General features: G+C 39.0%; 1 protein-coding gene across 2 annotated transcripts in view; it reads left to right on the top strand.

The window, feature by feature from the left end:
- AGMO (alkylglycerol monooxygenase) overlaps nt 1–23,549 on the top strand; it is a 135,244-nt gene that overhangs the window by 41,078 nt on the left and 70,617 nt on the right. For both annotated transcript variants that reach the window (XM_082193962.1, XM_082193963.1), the window contains exons 4-5: nt 20,451–20,554; nt 22,620–22,715. In XM_082193962.1, the coding sequence (XP_082050088.1) occupies nt 20,451–20,554; nt 22,620–22,715 (200 nt within the window). The remainder of the gene's footprint in view (nt 1–20,450; nt 20,555–22,619; nt 22,716–23,549) is intronic.

Consider the following 23,549-nt stretch of genomic DNA (forward strand, 5'->3'; position numbering starts at 1 on the left):
TTTCCTCTGGGCAATGCCAGGTGACAGACTATGTGTACATGGACCATTGTCTTCTCAGGATGTGCTTATCTGCGCATATCTCCAGCTCTGCATATTCCCCCTCCCTCCTCCATCCAGCTCTCTGCATATTCACCCCTCCCTCCTCCATATGTTAATCTGTGTAACCCAACCTCTTAATGTATTCATGATGTAACTGGGATGTATTTTGCACTGTATTCTGGGATATGGAGGGAAATTTCAAAAGTTCATGTCACCCCTTTCTGGCTGTTCAATCTCGCCTTGAACCTGTTGCGCAATAAACTTGGATCTTCTGCAGTTTGCTCCTGCGTCCGGCTGAGCTCATTTTCTTCCGCAGGGACCCACGGACTTAGTCCGATGAGCTGGGTGGCAGAGTAACCCCGCACCCAGATTTTAGCCGTAACAAACCAATGAATCAACTAAACATTTTAGCCCTAATAAGAAGCCATATGTCCACAGGGGTTTTTCTGCTGTGTTGCTCATCTTTTAAACAATTAAGCAACCAAGAAGAGCCCTTCATGTTATTTATGCATCTTGTAATCAGACAGACTAGTTAAGCCAAACTGCTTGGATTCATGCTGGTTTGTCCTCTAAAGCCAAAGGGATTTGATCCATTTTTAAACAGATCAGCTTGACTGTTCTAGTAGACCACATTATGAAAAATTAAGTTCTTAAAGCATAGCATCTTAGCACAAAGGAAACAATTGAGACTTAAGTAAATAATTTTTTTAAAAAAACTGAACTCGTGAACGTGGCTTTAAAAATTGGCACAGGACACCAAGCAGCGTTGCCATTTGTGTTGATATTCTGTGATGTGACCAGAGTCCCAAAATCCAGTGGTTGTTTTGCTTGGCTCAGTTGAAGCATCACATTCCTCAGGCTTTTGCACCCCATTGACTGTACTGGTGACAAGATCTTTAAGTCACTCAGCAGACTGAAAGTCAACAGCTATTACACATATTGCTCACATGTGCTAAACTTTACAGTCTGTTTTGCCAAGCATTTCTTTTAAGATCCTTTTTTCAAGAGCATTTTTATTTTTTAAAAAATAAATAGCAATAAGCAATTTCTTTTACTTCGTGTTTGCTTGTTTGTTTAAAAATTCATTGTCAGCTAAATAGTTACATCTTGCACTTTAAAAAAATATTCCAAAGGTGTCTGCTGAGAGAACTCTACTGCTGTATCATTCCAGTTTTAGTATATGTGCTCCTGGAGTGAGCATGGACTGCCTTCTTTGGAGTCAACGTCCCTCTCTCAATTCAAAGTTCAGGAAGCATGTAATATTTACAATTTTCATGTCAACAGCAAAAAATATATAAGAACAATTAACTTGAATTATTTCTTAGCTCTGGAGTAATGTTAAAATTATACAATACAATTAATTAGATGAACATCTTAATTATTTACAAACCATTGTTTGTATGAAAGGAGATGACAGCAATCAGACCACGACTGCCACAAATAGGTGGTATTATCTTTGACAGTGCCAACTATATGTGACTTACATAATCCAGACCTATAATACCAAGTGATGGAATCATCTCCTTCATCTCATAGCACCCTTCAAATCACCTAGGTGATGATTTGCACCTCTGCATAGAAACTTGTTTGAATGAATAAATTATTCTAACTAGACTGAGACACTAGACAACACAGCTGCTTTTAGAAAACACATTTATGTACTATATGTACACCGCTAATTGCATATTATTATTATTGTTGTTGTTGTTTGTTAAATTTGTATACCGCCCTTCATCAGAAGATGAACCAGGGTGGTTCACAACAGATAAATACAAAATGAGAATACAAAATACATAATAAAACAAAAACAAGAAGAAACCAATAACACCTCTTCAATGAACACTTTATAAAAGCCATGTAATGTTAATCAGCCAAATGCCTGGTTGAAGAGAAACATTCTCACCTGGCACCTAAAGATGTGTAATGAAGGCAGCAGGCCTCTCCCTGGGGAGAGCATTCCACAAATGGGGAGCCCCGCAGAAGAGGCCTTTCTCATGTTGCTGCCCTCTGACTTCTTGTGGAGAAGGCACACAAAGAAGGGATGATGATTGCAAAGTCCAGGTTGGTTTATATGGAAAGAGGCACTCCTTGATGTATTGTGGTCCTGAGCCACTTAGGGGTTTATAGGTCAAAACCAGTACTTTGAATTGGGCCTGGGAACTAAGTGGCAGCCAGTGCAATTGGGCAAGGATCAGCTGAAGTTTCCAAACCATCTTCAGAGGCAGCCCTACGTGTAACACATTGCAGTAACCTAAACTAGAGGTTACCAGAGCATAGATAACAGTAGTGAGGCTATCCTTGCCCAGAGAGCAACACAGCTGAGCCACTGATGGATGCATAGTCTTTGGCAAAAATACCTTTTTTCTTATAGATGAAAAAGGTACTGTATTTGTGGTAGAATAGTTAATATTAAAACCTTTGACCATTAATCAAAGTGAAGGCAGTAGAAGTTCCTATGGTAAATCTAGGACAATTGTTTATTTGCCTACCTGAATGTTCAATATTATTTGTACATGTTTTTCCAAAAGGCACGTGATGGCAAAGTGCCAATTTACCAGCTTTTCTCTTGTGACAAGTAATTAAACATTATACTGGTTATTACTAGGTATATTTATCTTTCCCTCACTAGAATTGAACCATTTGTCTTCTGAAAGGAGCAGCGCCTGCACATTTTTCTAAGTGACATTTTTGAATTACCAGTCCAACATTTTCCACCCCACCCCTGGGTGTGTTTTTTCAGAAGTAAGTTTTGTGACATTAGTGGCATTCCTTTTCAAGAAAAGTGAGCATCACATTGTAGACTGAATATGCACTCTGAGTAAGGAGGTTTCTGCTTCAAATCTTTCCTCAGCTGTGAATTTGCTGAATGCCCCTAGACAGTTTTGACATCATGTCAAACAATAGTTAAGGAAGATTAACTATGGTTTTGTGTGTTACCTGAATTGACAAAACATAATTTAAAGCTTTTTCTGCTGCTCCTTCAGGGACCACTGCACCTAAATTGCTGACCAGACAGAAAGTGATAACTAACTAGCAGCTTCCATGGTTTACCTTAGAAGTTCACATTGTGATTTGTGTTGTAAGGTATGCTTAGTGCAAACTATGGCTTGGTGTGATACCTGACTGTCTCTGACTGTCAGGAACTGTCAGGGTTCTGAGGAATGGGTGGAAGAGGTAGCGGGGCCAGAGACTGATACAGGCACAGCGACAACTTCAATGTAGGAGAAGTTGCAGGTTGATTGCGCTCACGCTATTAGGGAAGCATACTTACGTTTGGGGTGTAGGAATGGCCACCGGTTGCTCCTACAGTCCAGCTCAGAGCACAAGCCTAAGGAGGGGCTAGCTAGCCACTAGAAGCATGTTTGTGTGTGCTTAGTGCATCTCAGGAGCTGCTGTTATTCATGCGTTGTCAATAAATAAGGAATTAAACTACCGGTTGTTTTACCTCCATGGGCTTGGTGTGCTCAGTACACTAGCTCAGTCTTAATACAGTCATACCTCGGGTTACAGACGCTTCAGGTTGTGTTTTTTTTGGGGTTGCGGAACACCGAAACCTCGAAGTACCAGGATGGTTACTTCCAGGTTTCGGCTGTTGCACATTCACAGAAGTGCTGAATCGCACTTAGGTTGGGAACGTGCATCCTGCATGGATCACATTCACAACCCAGACATCCACTGTACATTTAAATTTAGTAATGGGGATAATAATACTTATCCACCCCACAGGGTTGTTGCAGAGATGACGAAGGCTGTGTCTGTGACTGTGTCTGTGTCTGTGACTCTGTCTTGGACATTCACAAACAATGATAAAAATATAGGATGGTTAATGGTAACAGTATAGATTATACTGTTAATTGTTTTAGTTGCAATGCTAGACAGCTGTAGCAAGGTAGGGGTGTGTCTTCATGAAGTGGGAAATAACTATTGAAAACCTCTGACTGCCGCCAATCACCTTATGGAGTGGGGAAATGGCTTTTCCAAACTAGCATGCTGGTTCAGCTGGCTTGTCTGCTTGCGCACATGTTTCTCCCTAGTCTGCTTATACCTCTCTAAAACCTGTTTCTTGAAGCACTCTTTGCCTGATGTGTGCTGTCTTACTCTGCTGTCTGATTAGCATTCTGTGAATGACCATGGAACAGAAGGGATGGAAAATGTGAGTGGTGACAGGGGATGAAACAGAAATAGGCAAGATTTCTTGAAAACTTGGCATTTTGTTTATGCAATGATTTGGGAATAGGGCAATCCCTTATTTGCCTTTAAAATTATGAGAGATTGTGAGTCTCCCTTCAGTTTAAGGCCAAGCCAGAATGTAAAAAATATTGCAGTGCAGTAAACCTCAGTGATAAAATAGCAACATCCATTTGATAAACCTTGACAGGAACCATAGAACAATTAAAATGAACTAATTTTCTTGAAATGCTGGGGATTTATTTTTTAAAGACTTTGTCCAGTGTCAAGTGGATATCAAAGTAGAAACTGGGCAAGTTTCTCAGGAAGGTAATTCCAAATGAGGGCACCACAAGCAAGGAAGTCCTCATAACACCAGTTAATTTTCTTGGTGGAACAATAAAATGCATTCAAATATTTTGCAAGAAAGAAGTGAACTGAAGTGATGTCTGGGCTGTCCCATTGTCCTCAAATTTTTCTCAATTGTTCTCTTCTTAGATGCTTTGCTGTTATTTTCAGCAAGACGCACAATAGTGAAAGGCACAGAGACTCTCCTGTGAATGTTTTTCTTTTCTCCTCTTAAAATTTTGATGCCTCAGCATCATCTCTTTCTTCTTGGCAGTACACCATGAGCACCAATCTGTTTATACTCTTCTTCCCAGCCAGTGTAATCGAACCCCCATTATTTTCTTCCTCTGAGAATTGTTAAGTTCATTTGTTTTAACTATTTTTGAAAGGGGGGAATTGGCCTCGCTTAGGAACTCACTCTTCTGGGTTGCCCTCGAAGTCTTAAATCCTACTTGAAAGCACCACAAATGAGGCAACCTTCCTGCTTACTTCTTCATCATAGCTGAGAGTTTTGGCTGGACAAAGAATTAAAATGAAGGGGAGCAGGAGTATTCTGTGGTATGTGCACTGCAAATATTTTCCTAGCATATAATATGAACTATTGGCTCCTTAATTTCAACTCTTCTCTCAGCAAGATAGCCTGAATAGCTCGGCAGGAGCACTGCAGTCCTACTAACATATTTAGGTGTGTGTTTTGTGTATCTCAGATCTCAAAGTCTCAGCCCAAGAACCTAGGAATGCTCTTAACCCTAAAATGCATGTTCAGTACTGTGATTTGAAAATGAAAAGTGTATGTGTGGAGTACTTTTCCTCCACTAACACTATCATTTACCATCTTTCTGGGATTACTTATTTATTTAAAACTTTTATAAAATGCTCAATGGTTTAAAAAACTGTGATCGTTGTACAACATAGAAACATAAAACAGTATCGTTAAAACAAAAATACGCATAAAATTCCTGTTTTCGGTATGGTACCACAAATATAATTTCCCCAGATGACTTAAGTGATCTTACAGGTCTATATAGTGATATGGCGGTCTTTAAGGTAGGGGGCATAGGGCATGATTTCCAAGCATGGCTGATCTAGCACCTGTTACTTTAGAAATTAATAGTTGTTTCTGTGATGTGATACTGTGTTATGAAGTAAAAGCAGCGACCATTTTACTTGGGTCCAATGTGTGCGTGATCCACATGCATGCATCACCATGGACCTGGAAGTGGCCCAAAAATGTGGTGGGATGGGCTTATACACAGTCTATGTATGCAATGACCCGGAATGCAACCCCCACAGAATCAGGAAGTTGCCTGTATTAATAATGCTGCTTTGTATATCATGGATATTTACATACAGGTCTTTTCTTCTTTTTTTTACCACCGCTGAGGCTCATGGCCTTTTTGGTTAATGGATTGTCCCTTTAATGGTGATGATATTTCAGGGAACCTAGCCTTTGCATAGGAAATGTAGTCATGCTGAAATATGAATAAATATTCAGAATGACACATTCCCATGACTTTGATTTGTATTATAAATGTGCTAATAATATTCTGCTATGGACCAAGGTTCATACAAATTGCTGTGGAATTTTTCCCACACTTGGAAAATGTTGGCCACAGTATTCTCCTAGTATATTAAGCTTTTGGAATTCACTTCTGTTTCCTATTTCACAAACATTAGTCAAGTTTTAAAAGAGATAGAGTGGAAATAGTGTGCAAAGATTCAGTTGAAACCGCCACGAAAAAATGATGGATAAATATTGTGTAAGGTTATTATTTTGTGTGCTACATGGTACACCAAACAAGGTAAAGGTAAAGGACCCCTGGATAGTTAAGTCCAGTTAAAGGTGACTATGGGGTGTGGCGCTCATCTCTCTTTTCAGGCCTAGGAAGCAGCGTTTGTTCAGAGACAGCTTTCTGGGTCATGTGGCTAGCATGACTAAACTGCTACTGGCACATGGAGGACTGTGACAAGTGCCAGAGTGCACAGAAATTCAATTTACATTCCTGCCACAGCGGTTCCTATTCATCTACTTGCACTGGTATGCTTTCGAACTGCTAGGCTGGTAGAAGCTGGGACAGAGCAACAGGAGCTCACCCCATTGCGCAGATTCAAACTGCCAACCTTCCAATCAGCAAGCCTAAGAGGCTGAGTGGTTTAGACCACAGTGCCACCCATGTCCCACACCAAACACTGATGCGGCTTGAGGAAATAAAGTTGTAAATGCACAATGCCTTTGCATTCATAATGGAATGGTGTTTCCAAAGAAGTGTTACTTTGAGTGGATGGGAAAATGTATTGAAAAATAAAAGGTCTCCAAAATAATAATTGCAATTTCTTCATTGCATGGGTTAGTCCCACATGTTTTACAAGCCATCCTTATAAGTACAGCTGTGTGGTGAATATGCAGAGCAGTTCTAACCTCCAATTCAGCCCAGTTCAGAGTTAGGATGTGGCAGAGGCTTCGCTTTGTAAATAGGGGATCTCACTTTTCTAGTGCTGGGTGCCCAGCTTCTTCAGCTTCTAGAAACGAGCCTGATCAGGCCTCTGTCTTGCACCAGCCTGTACTGGAATGCTGAAAACCAGCACTTTCACTGCCCCCTCCCCCCAGAGGCATACACAGACTTACCTGCACCCTTGGCAAGGGGCTGTATTGGTGATTCTGAAGCCAGGAGAGACCATGAACAAGAAACTAAAAAAGTTAGTTTTTTGTTGATTTTCACAGGCTCCTAGGCACGCCGAGCCACAGTGGTGGTACAGTTTTTGTGCCCCCCCCCTAGGCCTGCACCCTTCACAGGGGTCAACATAGCCAGCCCATGGTAGGACTTCCTGACTGGCATGTTCTCTCCCTCCTGGTCGATCGTTCGGGAGCTTCAAAAGCTTTCTTCTGCCTGAACATCACAGCGACTGATGCCAACAGACATCAGCACACTCACGGATCCGCAAAGTCTTTGCAGTTTGCATAACAGACCTCAGCAACTCAGCATTTTGGCTAATCTACTTTATTTACATATAAAACACTCAGAGCATTCTGACTTAGCTCCTTTGTCTTTCCCATCAGACAGGAAAGAGAGAGAACAAAGGACAATAATCCCACTTCACAGAACACAGTAACACAAACATTCTGTCTCTTCCACTTCCCACGGTGGAATGAAAACATACAACAATCTCATGACTGCAATCATGGAGCAGGGATCTTAACAAAATACACCCCTGTCTTTCTCCTCCTACCCTGGCTGATATGAGTGGTAGGACTTCTGATGTGACACTGGCTCTGTCACTCTGCTCAGTTCGACTGCTCCTGGCCAGAAATAAGGATTCTAAGATAACAGTGCAATCCTATGCATGCTTACTTGGAAGTAAATCACACTGTTTTCAGTGGGGCTTAGTCCCAGGTAAGTATGCACAGGATTGCATCCCTAACGGTTGTATCAAATAGCTTATAAGAAGCTGTTTAAGGAGGGTATTTTCTGCTTTCTGTCTTTCGATAATGCCTATAGAATGACTAGAACTAAAATCTGCCAAATATCCTACCAACTAATTGATTGTGTATGTGGTCAAAATCAGTGGGGGGTTGTACCCTCACTTTCCGCTCCAGAAACTGGGTATCCCGTTAAAGGGATCCATGAAGGAGTTGCTTCTGTCCATTTGCCAAGATGGCAGCTTGGGCCTCAGCGCTTCTAGAGGTGGCGATCCCTGCGGGGATCCCCCTATTTGATGTAAGTCATAGGAATCCCCACTGCTGGGTTGACCCTGATGTCATTTCCGGCAGGCCGACAAGAAATAAATGATTACCCATTGTCTATGCCAAACCTCTTCTTCTGTAGTCAATAAAGTTGTGGCCTAATTTGATCCCATTCAATAGCATGGTGTCTTATTGGTAGCTCATTTGAGTGGGGTGGGACAATGACTAGAACTAAAATATGCTAAATATCCCACCCAATAATTGATTGTGTATGTGGTCAAAATCAGAGTAGTATCAGATTTATTATGTGTTGAATTGGAATAAGAGGAAGAAAATAAACCAGGGAAGCAGGAGGAAGAGGGTTGGATCTGGCACCAATATAAGAAATAAAAAAAGAAGAAAAATACAGTTAAAAATCAAAATGAATATTTATTTTTTAATTTTTTATTGGGTTTTGTAAACAAGAATAATGTTATACAAATTAGTATACCAAGTTTTCTCATGTCATATGTATATCACAAAAATAGCATAATAAATGTGGAGAACTATCTACAACATATGTTTCATTATTTAATGTGATGGCTGTGCCATCGCCTGTCTTCAGCCACATATTCAGATCTGTCACAGACCACCTGAAAAAGCTCACAGACCACTGGTGGTCCATGGACTCCAGTTTGGGAACCCCTGCCTTAGACAAATGTGAAGTAATCCTGATACACTTTGTCTGTTGCCTTTTGAAAGATGTTTGGGAGCATATTTTCCTACAGATTTGAAATTGTGACACTTAAGTTAAATTTGCAGCCTTTGTCATCAGTGACCCATGACAGATGGACAAATTTCAGCTTGATTGGTAAAGATGGAGAGTTATGTGTCATGACATTTCTGTGACTTGTGTTAGTCATGACTTAATATATTGTATTCAAGAAGCAAAACTTTTTATTTTTCGTTGTGGAGATATAGTTTGTCTTTGTGTCATATGCAACCTCACCTAAAAAAATAAATAAATCGAAGAACACAATCATTTGTGTTATAAGTGTAAGGTTTCTTCATTCCCTTTTGCAGTGGTGCATTATTTATGTTTTAACTAGAGTACACTTGATAGGAAGTGGAAGTCAGAGCACTGATCTCTTGTAATTTGAGTCAGAAATTGTCAACAGATAAATTAGTTGTAACTTTTTGCAGCGGAATAAGAACATTAAAAATATTGGTAACAGCAAAAGGCCACTTACTATGCTTGCCAGTATTATTTCATCTTATTCTAATCTCAAACACCTGCATAGGCTGCCTCTTTCCATCTCCACCCCTAGATCCAAGGCTCTCAGGTCATCTTTCCTGAACACATTTATAATCATTGGCTTATTCTTGCCGTCTAGGTTGATACTTTAGATGTCATGAGATTTATTGTCATCTGTTAATGGCAATAAAAGTATACTCAATGCTTCAGGCCTAGTATTTTCTAGGTCAGGACCTGACACACAGTAAGTTAGAGTCCGTAGTCAAAGGATTTATAGGACGGGTTAACAAGATGCAAAAAGGAAACTAGAGAATTCCAGTGTGGGAGTAGAGAAGAGAAGAAGTTGAAAACAATAGTGCATTATTTGCCAGGGTTCTCAAACTCCCCACTCCCCCCCTTAAAAAAAAGTTATATACACAGACACACAAAATTTACCATTAAGTACAAGATTTCATTGGTACATCAGTGCCATTACTTTCATTAGCAGTTGATTATAAAAATGATACCATTTACATAATTGGGGAAGGACCACAGTTCACTGGTAGAGCATCTGCAGTCCTAGGTTCATTCCTGACATCTCCAGGTAGGGCTTAGAGAGACTCTTCACTGAAACCCTGAACAGCCACTGTTAGTCAGTATAGACATTACTAAGCATGATGCACCAATGGTCTGATTCAGTATAAGGTAGCTTCCTATGCGCATTACCAGGTTAGCCAGAAATACCTTACTAACCATGTCTACTCAGCAGTAGGTCCCATATAAATCAATGATGCTTACTTCCAGGTAAGTTGGGTTAGGATTCCACCCTTACTGCATTTTTTTTTTTTTTTACTACCACTCTGTAATAATCACAGAAAAGTTCAGCCATCTTTGTTCTCTGGTTTTTATTTTTTTTACTATATTACTGCTTGTGTGAAGACCAAATTAAGAAAAATGTGTGTGTGATTTAAAGGGTATATGATTGGGAGATTAGAAATTGCTCAGTTGGTATTGCAATAAGTCAAGAACTAAGACATAGCAAGCAAACAAATTGCCCTGGAAGCATTCAAATGAATACTTGGTTGTAGTGGACAATGGTCTTGGCATTTCTTTTGCCAAAGTTTGTGTTCTTGTTTATTCTTCATTTTCTGTAGGAAGCCTCCTTGTCTCTAATAGCTTCATTGACTTTGCTTGTTAATCATATTAGCATCCTCTTTGCCTCAGTGGTGTTTTCCACATTCGAGACATTGAATTTTCCACATTATGGTTGTGAGGAACTCCCAAGCATTCTGGAGAGATTTGTGACTCTTTACTTTCGCTATCAACTTCCCTTTTACCCTCATTTTGGGGGAAGTTCTCTCTTTTTAATTCAAATGTGACTGTTGGACTTCCTTGGCAATTGTTCGTTTTCATATATACTGAATATGATAGAACTAATTAATTCAATATTATTTACATCCAATACCAGGTCCTGTGTTCCACTTGATATTAGGTTCAAGGTCACCATCTGTTCTAGGGCACATCATGACCGGAATGCACACATACCCAGTCTATGTTAGCGTGACTGAAGTCACCAATTACTAAAACATTTCCTCAATTGGATACCTCCTTGATTTAATTATCCATCTCATATTCGTTTTTCAGATCATTACTATGAATATTCAGAATAGACTGTGTTGTTTGATATGTGCCACCCCCCCCATGCAATACAGTATCTCCTTCAACACAATGAGTTCCCTTGGCTTAAATTGTGGGAAAAGCAAAAGCAGTTCTCCCCTCCCCACCCCCATATTAAAATTCAGGGGATTGAGGGGGGTGCATCTCCTACAAAATAAGCTTGTCTGTTTTTCCTATCCATACATACACTTGAAGTGAAATTTCTATGCAAAGAAAGTGGTATGTAAATAGCCTTTCTTTTAAAAATACATGTAAACTAAATACATACAATTTTAAACACACAAGCCAAGATTTGAAGAGTTGCATTAGGTGTGTCCATCAGCTTAGGTATTTGCAATGGGACTTAACACAACCTTTCGAACAGTGGGCCCTTGACCCTAATTGCAAACGACTTTTGAAAGCCACTTTCCCCATGATATGTGGGGATGATGTTCAAAGTAGATATGGGAACCCAGATGGTGGTGTTAGAAACTGAGATATGAAAGCTAGAAATTAAATGGCACCTCAAACCTAGGTTATGGGTGCTGCAATGGAGTGTCTAGGCACAATTATTAGAACAAAAATACAAAACTGAAAATGAATGAACTGCAGCTAAAATCTTATGTTCATTTTTCACATAGTCTAGTCCTCATCTGAAGAATGCAAAAAACAAAGCCATACTTCCCCTGCCCGCCCCACTAATATTCTTATGAGGATCCCTTCTCCAGTCTTCAGGGAGTGGCTAGAAGTAGGGAGGCACAAAAAGCTCCTCCTTTTCTTCCAGCAGTGGCAGTTTTAATCTGAAATCTTAGTCTCAGTACTGCGCCCAGGGCTCAGAAACTGCTCACATTAATGAAATTCCCTGTCGCAAAATGCATCTAGAACAATGGGAGTTTCGAACGCTGCCAGTAGGGATGTAAAACTAGGCCAGATGGTTTTCTAGATCCTGACCAAAACTTCTTATTAAGTATATGGTTGACCAATTGTCTTTTATTTTGATTCTCTTTTTGAGTTTGTAGAAGTAATATCAACATACCTTAGTTAATATCTGCATTTTTATTTATTTATTTAATTTGTTTACTCTTGGCGTACTCGAACTTTAATGTTCCCCTTTAATGTATGCACATTCAGAATTTTGGACATTGTGGGAAAAGGTTTCACTGGCAACCATTCTTGCCATTAAAAGTGTTTCCCATCTGAATATCAGCTGCCAAAGTATGTGGTATCCAGCAGAGCAGGAGGATGAGGACATAGTTTGCAATGAAGCTGAACAGTTTGCACTTCCTAGCAGTGACACCAAACATCAATCTTTATAGAGACAGCCCAGAACACAGGAAAATAAGAACCCTTTACGGGGAAAAAAAAGAACAAAAGGAGAATTATCTTCTCCCTTTCATTTTCATTCCAGTTGTTTCCTCTTCAGATCCTTTCAGAACGAAATATATTCTCCCAGTGACATTTCAGATTTTTATTAACGCAACTTGAGTTATAAATGTATGGACTCCACAATGTAAAAAATGCTTTGATTTCTTTAAATGTTGGCTTTGCTGTTGATATTAGTCTATGGAAATGTATTCTTGGACTAGTAGAGGAGGAGCAGCCCAGCTGCAAAAGTAGCATCAGAGTGCTATTGTGTCTACATGGGCTTCTGATTTCATAGCATCTGAGGCTGCTACTTTAAACTCTTAGTAAGGGTTTGAGGTGTTGCAGGGAAGCTTGTCTCCTGTTTGTTTAGTTTGGTTTCATTCAGTTTTGTCCAGCAATGGGAACAATGTTCTTCTCAGCATGTGAGTAACCTGTTTTGAAGTGGCTTCTCCCAGAAGGAAGAAGCTGCATGCTTTGCCTGCAGTTGTTCACCCATAGGAAATTAAAACAGATTCCTTCATCAGTTGTTGTCTGGTTATGTGTTTTTAATTTTAAGTGCTTGTGATCTTTTTAAAATACATGTGTAGGTTAGGGACATTTGTGTGGGAGGGACCCTTTTTCTGCCTTGTCTCTGTTCTTCTCCACTTCAATTCAGGGACATAAGAAGCAGGTGCATATTGAGTGGGACCATTGGTCCTTTTAGCTCAGAATTGGCTGGCTGGGATTTGGAATTCTCCTTGTCCTGTTCCTTCTGCTCCAAGAGTGTGTTTCATCTTTCCTTGTGCATGCTAGGGCTAATGTGTTGAACTTGGGTCAAGAGTAGGAAGATGTCATCATGCACTGTACAAAGACACCTTTCTTATTTCCCTTTCCTAGATGCCACCTGGGTTGGCATGGTGTGCTCCTAGGTTGAGCAAGAAAGGAGCAAGGAAAGAAAGGCTACGTGGCTCCCTGTGCTCTGTCACTGCACAAACCTGCCTGCCTGCCCCCTTTCCAAGGGATGGGGCTGTAACTCAGTGGCAGGACATCGCCTTTGCATGAAGGAGGTCCTCGTTTCAACCCCCATCATCTCCACATAGGGCTGGCAGAGACCCCCCCCCCCGTCTGAAACCCTGGAGAGCCACTGCCCGTCAATATGGATAGTACTGAGTTAGAGGCACCAGTAGTCTGACTCACTATAAGCAGCTTCCTGTCTTCCTATTTCTCAATTGCTCCGTGCTTCAGTATTATAAAACAAAATGTTGGAGTGTGATAGAAGAATTGATGTTTGTGAAGATGGATGGACAGACAGGCCAGAGATGCTACCAAAATTCTTCAGGAAATTTTAGTGGCTTTGGTGATGTTTGTGTCAAAGAAGAGGAGATCATTAGAAGTCCTGAAATTCTTCGCTCGTTTTTATTAAATGCCAAATAAGAGAAGGCTTTCTGACTTACCAGTGCTAAAGAACTGTCACTAGGAACACTAGTGACATACTTCTGTTTTGACCTTCTGCTTCCCCTCTAAAAAAGTTTCTTAATTTGGCTGTGTATATGGTTACCAGTCTCAGAGTTTTTGGATCCCTACATGCCTAAACACTTGGCATTCATGCTACTGGGAATTTTGGATTGGAATTACAACCACACTCTTCTGAGGTCTGGGAGGGACTCGGAGAGAGTGAATGCTTCCACTACACTCCAAGTGAACCACAAAGGTGCTAGTTGATCTGAGTGCTAGGGCACTGTTTTAGTGCATCCCAGGTTCCCTTCCATCTGGGGCTGAAAGAGTAATTGGGAGGGTGGTGGCAGTAACTGCTGGAGAGTAAGACCCTCTGGCAGCACTGCAGGGCTGTTGTGTTACAGTTGGGCAACGAAGTGCGTGGGAAAAGCTCTCTTGGGCACTTCTGTCTTCGTCACAGTCTTGACTTTGCTAGAGGGGTGCTTTTTAGAGCCTTACGGTGGATAGGAAAAGGAAGTGAGTTATTTCCAATTGTGCAAAAAAGAAATTTTTTTCATTTCCAAATTTGTCTATGGTGATATCTAGTCAAGCTCACCCATCACTAATACAGTGGTGCCTCGCAAGACGAAAAGAATCCGTTCTGTGATTCTCTTCGTCTAGCGGTTTTTTCGTCTTGCGAAGCAAGCCCATTGATGGATTAGCGGATTAGCACTATTAGCGCTATTATCGGCTTTTAGCTGATCAGATCAGCTGATAAGCGGCTTAGCAGCTTAGAAAAAGCGGGGGAGGGAAAAAAAAACAGCAGGAACTCACAAGACATTGTCGTCTTGCGAAGCAAGCCCATAGGAAATTCGTTTTGTGAAGCACCTCCAAAACGGAAAACTCTTTCGTCTAGCGAGTTTTCCGTCTTGCGAGGCATTCGTCTTGTGGGACACCACTGTATCCCACTCCCCAAGCTTCAATATGATGCTTACTAACTAATACAAACAAATCAAAATCCTATTGAAATAATGTGGCTTTTTGGACATGTTTCACCTTAAAAAGCATAAATATGTATTACTTAAAAAATAAAGTTGTTGTAGACTTGAAGGGCAAAATCAATATGGATTACACCCTCTTACCATAGGCTGTGTACAAGATACCTTGAGATTTTACTGCAGGAGGGCTTGGCCGTCTCTATTTTTCCTGGACGAGGTCTGTACTACTTTTTGCTTTGGAGATTTCTTCCCACATTGCCTCAGATCAATGGTTTTTGTTTTGAATTTCTAGAATGCTTGTGGATCTTCTCTGTGGGAGTGATTGCTTTGCTATTCAGATGGTATGGCAGAAGATCAGGCAGGGGTTTCTGGCACACGTACATATCTTTGAGGCAGGTTTTGCACTAGCTTGCTATAGTTCTTGGCATGTATATCCTGGGAACATATTCCCTGATTTTTCTATTTGATCCTAAGTTAGCCCACTCACTGAATCATTTTCAGACCACACAAGGTTTTTAATTTTTGAGTGATGGGAATGAGAATGAATGGAAAAATCAAATTAGAGAAAGAAAAATCAGTAAATTGCCAATTTTCACTAAAATGGTTCATATATTGATACATTTTTCCTTTAACATTATGCAGATGTGTTAAAAGCATTTAAGGGCAAGCTATGTCAATATGATACATTTATGTGCAGTTTCAGACCTTAAACTGAGGATATGGGGAGAAGCCAACAATTGGCATTGGATCACAATGGATTTCAACCCTTATCCTTTACTACCGCCAGCCTCCTACCTGAACCTACTAAGTGCCTTATCTCTAGCAGTCCTTAACACAAAAGCTGGCAAGTGGGATATCTTGGCAAGCTCTCCCATAAAATTTTTCTTTTATTGCAACAAAAAAGGAGGAACAATTTTGGTGTGTTCTGGTTCAAGTTACCCTCTGGGGTTGACTTCTGGCTACTTGTTTCAGTTGATTTGAGGGCTGGATAAAAATATTAACACACTGGATACTGAAGGAGCAGAAATGAAAAACAAGAAATTTAAAGTTACTTGGTTTCTTTTTATTTAAGAATGTATCAGTTGATTTCTGATACTACATCTCAAAGGTGACATACTTAGCAACATTTTAATACAAGCAATGGAATGGGGGACTCTTCAGGGTAGTATGCCAAAGACTCCTTCAAACCTAGTGCCACTCTCATCTCTGAAAGTTGGGACACCCAGAGAAGTGCTCTAGTAGCAGATCTTGGAGTTCGGGCAGGTTTTTGTAGGAGAAGGCAGCCCTTTAAATATGCTGGTTCCAAGTTATTTAGGCTCTGGTGCATGCCAGTAATTTAATTTTCAATGATTGGCTGACCATTATTAAGGGGGGGGAGAGAGAGAAGAGAAGAGAAGAGATTTATGCGGCTAGTGTATCTGGAGTCTGCATGTGACTTTTTAGTTCATTTGTTAAAGGAAAACTATTATGGAAAAAAGGTATTTGAAATTGAGTCTTTAACCATGTGTAACATTTGTAATTGTGGACAACTTTAAGTTGAAAATAGTAGAATGGAAATGTTAATGAAATTATGTTGTAGTTTGCAGCCGTGTAGCTATTTCCTTTGTCTTGCTGGGGGAAAAAGTGTGTTTTTAGTTTGCTTAAATTCCCCTTCCCTAGATTCAATGTTTTTATTTTTGTTTTTGATCATGGGGAGAATAAGTTATGTTAGTTGATTGACACTGGTGTGCTTTCCATCCTTGTAGAGACACCTTTTGTATTTTACAATGTGTTGGCTACAGCTGTATATTTTGTAGTAATAGATAAAACAGGCTGCCACCTGTGTTCAGGGCTGACCAGCAGTGAGTGTGACTGTTCCAGTTCTTCTAGGTGTGATCATTGCTCTTCATTCATTACTTAATCTTAACTCTTTCTTTTTAGAAAGGAATTCTACATTGCAAATACAGAGCAGAGTGAAATTTTGGTTGTCAATATATTTGATTAACATCAGTATTTATCCTGCCAGTAAGAGACCATTGGATTTTTTTTTATTTCATTTTTCAAATAGGACACGGTCTATAGTCCTTAGGCTAACCATTAGTGTTTCTGTCTACATTTACAACTTGACACTTGGCATATATTTCAAAATGAAAATAGATCTAATATATATGTATAGACAACAATATACAGTACTAGTATTTTCCATGAAACCACATCTGCTCCCAATGTAATTAAACTGTTCATCTTAAAATAAGAGCTTGTATTACAGTTACTTTCTAAACTCAAGGAAGTTATACTGGCCTTTATTGGTTGCTTTTGCAAATTCTTCTCTCAGAAATAGGTCTTTAAAATTAGCTTTTAAAAGACAAGTCCACCTTGGTATATATTTTAATCAAATAATCAAACAATAACTATCTGTTTATAAGGTGGAAATCTGTTTATAAGGTGCAGGAGTGGAAGTTTTGATGACTATTCTCATTGATCAATGGATTTCCTCTTAGGCAGTAGGAACCTTTTTTCTGTAAAAATAGCAATCAGAGGCTCTGTGTGCACATAGTTCTGTCCCACCTGTGCAAGAATTCTGGGCTATGTTTTTTTAATCACTCATTTCCACAGCTGACTGTTTGATGTATTTAAGACGAAGAACACGATTTGGCATTGTTCTCACTGGTTTCTCACTCTTTAATTGAATACTTGCTAGTAATAAAATGGACTTCTAGTAATTCTTTTTGAATACCATTTAACCTTAAGTTAAATGAATGTACAATGTAAAAATCATCATGGATTCTCTTGAACTTTTCACAATGACTGAGGGAAAGAAGCAAGATCCAGTTACTGTACTGTGTTTGTACAGCTGTATCTCATTGAGTCAAGGTTTGTGTTACACACAGTTTGTGATAGGAAGTATATGCTTTTAAAACAACTAAGGAGACAGATCTTTAACCTCCACCCTTTTTATATTTTTTTGTTCACTCATTTAGCTTCTGTCATGGTCCTAGGAAGTATTTCAAATACAAATTATTGCACAGTATTGTAGTTTGCATGAATAACTCATCCCCCAGTGCACTCATTAGGAAGGCTGGATTAAGAATTGGTTTAAGATACTGAGTGCTTCAAGAGAAGATGAATTTTCAAAAACGATTTCTCAGGTTGCATGTTAGGGATATTTTCCTGATGGGTCAGTTAAATAATAGTTTTTCAGTATAGCTGATGTGAGGATTTTGAGGAGCTCAGGATACAGTCTGGGATAATTTAAGTTGCATCCTATATTATTAGCAGGTCATAATTTGTTGGCTGTCATATGCTAATATCTAACTTGCAAGTAGTTTGCAATTTCTCTGGTGTCTTGGAATGAATGACCTGAAGATTCATTAACATATTGGATTTGATAAATTTGGTCTAACGGGTTAATCATCAGTCCTAATATACTTTTGGCAGTAGAAGATACCACAGCATTGATGTTTAGAATCATATACTTATATAGTGAACAAGATCCCGATTTTTGCCAAATCTAACTTGCTTAATCGTTTCAACAAAAGTTTACCTTCCCATTGTTACTAAGTAGAGTTCATCTGGCTGCCATCCAGTCAACTTTCACATTATCAGCAGATTTATGTAAACTTCATTCTTTGAAACACAGGTGACCTGAGATTTGTTTAACTTTAACAAGACAACTACTAGACTCCACCACCCACTTTCACATTATGATGAGTTCAAGACACTCCACAGAACCTCAGGCTACACATCTGATGGCCATGAAAGACTTTGTCTTTTCAGTTCTCCTTGCCAAATTCCTTCTCAAAACTGTCTCAAAATAGACATAGATATCTAAAATTCATAGCAACCAGGCCACCTAGACTATTTTAAAGAAGACAGTGTCCTGATATATTTTGGCTATTGATAGTGAGGCAAGGGACATATAAACAATCAGTATGCATATGCATGGCTGCTGATTGGTGGCTGCCTGCTTCCCTGTCTCCTTAGTAGAATTATAGGAATGGAGGCCTTGATCAACCAACCAGGCATATAATCATCAGCTCGGGGCTTCTGACCTCCTTCACCATCACACTTAAGAATGGAAATAAACCAAACAAAATGAACAACCCCCATCATTCAGCCCAGACACTAAGGTCTACCTCCATGTTTCTTCTGGAAGTTCCCTCACCGTGAGAAGTAAAGTTACAGGGAACCAGGCAGAGGGCCTTCTTGGTGGTAGCACCCTCCCTGTGGAATGCCCTCCCATCAGATGTCAAGGAGATAAATAACTACACAACCTTTAGAAGACATCTGAAGGCAGTCCTGTATTGGGAAGTTTTTAAAGTTTTACATTTTATTACGTTTTTATATTGTGCTGGAAGCTTCCCAGAGTGGCTGAGGAAACCCAGCCAGATGGGCAGGATATAAATAAAATAATAATAATAATAATAATAATAATAATAATGCAAAAAGTGTAAAATTCTCATGATATCCCTAGACAGCAATATTATGTTCAGGGAACGATTGAGAATGAAAGATTATAATAAAGCATTACTACATAATAAGACACTTACTCTTATTTAGCTTATCTTTACTGATAAAGATTATATCTAATTGCACACACACTCTTCCAATTTCTCTTAAAATATGTCCTGAAAACCCTCCCAATTTCCTCGCTTTACAGTTTATTTATGTATGTATTACTTCAGCTCTTTAAATAGGTAACTTTTCTCACTTATATTAACCCCACTGAGGGGTCCATTAGATATTCTCTCAATCATGTAGGAGCCACTTAATTGTGAGCCGTTCCTACATAGGTCATTTGAATTATCAAGGCACTTGGGCAGGGTGATTGTTTCTTTGCAATTACATTGTTTGATTGCAATTATATGAGCATTTCCTCAAAAGTAAATATTGCTTTATTCAATGGGTGTTCAATGCATAGGATTGTAGCCTTAATCATTTTCCTAGGTGTAGATATCCTATGATCCTGAGAGAATGTCTAAAGAGATTCTGGAATTAGCTGATTTTGATGTATAAAATGGGACCAGGACAGACACCGAGTTCCTCCCAACATTTTTTTGGGGGGGGCCTCATTGTTTGCATGTGACATTACATTTGCGACACACACATGTGACATCATGTGCATCGGGAGGAGGCTGCAAGGCTCGCTGCCACTGTGGGGAGGCCTTATAAGGCCCACCCCCTCAAGATCGGGAGCAGCTTAGCTCTGTTCCCACATAATCTGGGGGGCGGGATGGAGGTGTCCTCAGCTCCATGGAGTTTGCACCTATGGACTATGATAACTGAAAAAATGATCTCACATCTTACATATCCAATCAATCACTGTCCTCTGCAGGTGAGCACCCCCTGCAGATACCACCTTCTCAGGAGGTCAGTTCCCAGTTCCATACAATGTCCTTTGTTTACTGCTCTTGGCTCCTTTGAGAAGAAGGGGAGATATACTGGTAAATTTAATTAATCACCATCATTATAATTTCTGAAATATGTGTATCACATGCTAATTTTTATTAATTGTGATAGTTACTTGATTATAGGAACAAAATGCTTTTTTCTCTATTCCAGGGCTCACATGAATTATTTGTCTTTTCAGAGATTAATTTATTGTGGGCAGGACACCAAGCTCATCACAGTTCTGAGGACTATAATTTATTCACAGCATTAAGGCAATCCATCCTGCAGAAGTATGCATCTTGGGTATGTTGCATAAAAGTTGTGCAATAAAATAATGGCTAAACATGTGTGTCAGTCATCAACTTTAGGGATATCAAATCTACGACTTAAGCTTTTTTCAAAAAGTAATTAGTAAAATGCTTTATTTACTTTAAACTTCCATGTGGATTCTACTTTCTCTATATCTTAAAGATTAATATATTTGACATAAGTAAATAAAATGAATTTGATACTTAAGTGCAATTGTAACATTTCTATTAACTAAAATTAAAAATTTTGAATTAACAATCAATTAATTAATTTGTATATAAAGAGAATTGTTTTAAATCACATTGAAAGCCTATATATATATTGTGTGTGTGTTCTAAATGAAATGTCACAAAACTACCTTGACAGGCAAGCAAAATTCTTATATTTCACCCCAATCTAGGAAGTGATATCTACATGTAGGAAGGAGGCTTTGCTCTTAAGTTCCTTTGCTCTAAAGTTCCTTTGGTTGGTTGGGACATTTATAGTGTGTTGTGCTTCTGTGTTAATAGCATGAGTGGATGCCCATGACAAATAGTCAGGGCTGTGCATGTGAGTCCTCGCACTGGATTAGGGACTGCAGTTGCTACACTGTTCAGGTGCTTGGTGCTGCCAATTCACACACTGTAAGTCACCTAAATTAAGGAAGTGAACTTTACTTTTAAAATGTAACTAAAAAGGTACTAATACATGGCCCCAAAACCTGACTAGCCTTGATCACCAGCCAATATTTATGGTTGTCGCTGACCATGTGCAGTGGAAGGATCTTTGCTGTGATGTCACAGTATGCAGAATGCATTTGAAAAAGTGTGAAGTGATTGTGGAGGCAAACATCTGTTCTCCTCACCTGGCTTTGAGCTTCTCATGTTGGGGTTGCCCGTGTAAAATGGCTCAGAAAACAGTAAATTGAGGTGTGGGGTTTTTTTATCCTCTCTGAGGTTTAAAGATATATGGAGCCTGATCCTATGTGTGTTCACTTTGATGTAATTTCCCACTAAGTTCAGATGAATTTATTCCCATATAGAATTCCCAGGCTGCAAAGAATTGCAACCTGAGTTTCATTTGTTTGTCCTACATCAGGGTGCATAATTTCTCTTAACTATTTAACATAATTTACTACTTACTTTGAAAATTCTGCCGTTTAGATTTATAAAAAATAGAAATAACTGTTTTTGTGGTCACTATATATAAGCAAATAGTATGTAACAGCACTGCTGACTATTTGTGAGACTTGCAATCAAACTAATGAAGAATGACATTAGAAGATTTTACAAAATAATAGTTAACTAATAGGAGATCTCTGGCTTCTGTTTCATAGCAAATGTTTGTGGTCTCCAGTGATGGGTGGCCTGCCATGTTCAAACGGATCCAGTTGAAATGTGACAGTGGTTCTTGTTTTGGATAAATTTGGCCATGCCAAAATGGAAACTAATTAGAATTGCCACAGCTTTTCTCGTGCTTTTGGAAAAAAGCAATGTGCTGTGATTTAAGCATTTTGCATCTCACTAGAATACCTTCCTAAATTCTTTACTTAGAACCTCTTTCTGTTACAAGTGCAGTGAAATAAGACTTGGTTGGATACAAACCCAACTGCTGACTTTTCTGTCATTGAACTTTTCAAATTTTTACCTGATGACATTAATTGAGTGTAGACACATGAATAGCTGGAAAAATGTTGTGGACATTTCCAATCCACTAGGAATTCATCCTTAGAGTTTTGGCTGGTTAGCAGTTCCATGGCAGAACAGCAGTGAAGGGAACAATTGAGTTAAGCAATTTAAAATAATGAAACGTGGCAACCATTTTAGTTATAGCACATCTTTATCCATACTAAGTTTCAAGAAAGCATATTTCAGAGTATGATGGTATGTATCTAATAACCAGAATAGCAACCAAGGGAATTGCAATGGGTACATTTTCTCTTTGCTGGCTTCTTCTATCTTTGTCATCTCAGGCATGTCTTGAATGTGGAGTTTCCCATAATTCTTTTATTAAATGAATAAAATTATGTCTGTTATAATTTGGTAGATCCATTTGTTAACTTGTCTTCCTTAATTTTCAGATATTCTACTTGCCCATGGCTCTCTTTATTCCTCCCTCAGTGTGTGCTGTTCATCTCCAGTTTAATCTCCTTTACCAGTTCTGGATACATACAGAGGTAATTTAGGATCTTTAGCAATGCCTAAGCTCTTAGCCTGGAACTGTGTCTTGGAAATCTACTAGTAGCTGATTTATTGTGTAACAGAAGTATTTTTCTGATTTCTTTAAAGAGAAACATATGCTCCTTTTTATTCCTCTCTCTCTCTCTCTCTCTCTCTCTCTCTCTCTCACACACACACACACACACACAGGCCATTTGGTCCCAATTAGTTTAAAATATTTTAACTTCAGAATATCAAAACAAAGTACTATTTTAGTACTACATTTTTACACTTTTTATTTTAATTGCTGCAGCACAGATAGACTTTATATCTGAGAAAGACATATCAATGAAAATATTTTCAATGATCATCAGATCATTTAACAATTAAAATCATGACCAAATTTTGGTGTTGGCCTCCATTGTCCTAATGATTAGCTGCTCATGAAAGTTTCGTGTGAACATTGTGTGCATTTGAGCACATATTTGTTAGTCTTCTGTGTTGATAACTAATTAGTCATCATGCTATTTCTCAGGTAAACTTTGTTTCAAGTTTTAGTAATATGCAAGGATTGTGTGCTGATCATATTATTTTTCTGCTGCATACAACAATCTATTTTGAATAGCCATCACCCCATATTTAAATTAATCCTAGAATAAATAATTATCCTCTACTACAACTGTAGCTTATTACATTACAAGGTGCTTAGTTATTTTCAGTTACGTAGTTCACAAATTGCTGTGAGGAGGCCATACATAGTTCTACAAATGCTTTCTCATCCTGTTTTCAGGTTTCCTGTGCATATTGTTTGGCTTACTTGCTGTGCAGTTACACTTGGCCTTTTATATATA

Source organism: Podarcis vaucheri (assembly GCF_965113315.1).
Source record: "Podarcis vaucheri genome assembly, chromosome: 12".
Classification (NCBI taxonomy): Eukaryota; Metazoa; Chordata; class Lepidosauria; order Squamata; family Lacertidae; genus Podarcis; species Podarcis vaucheri.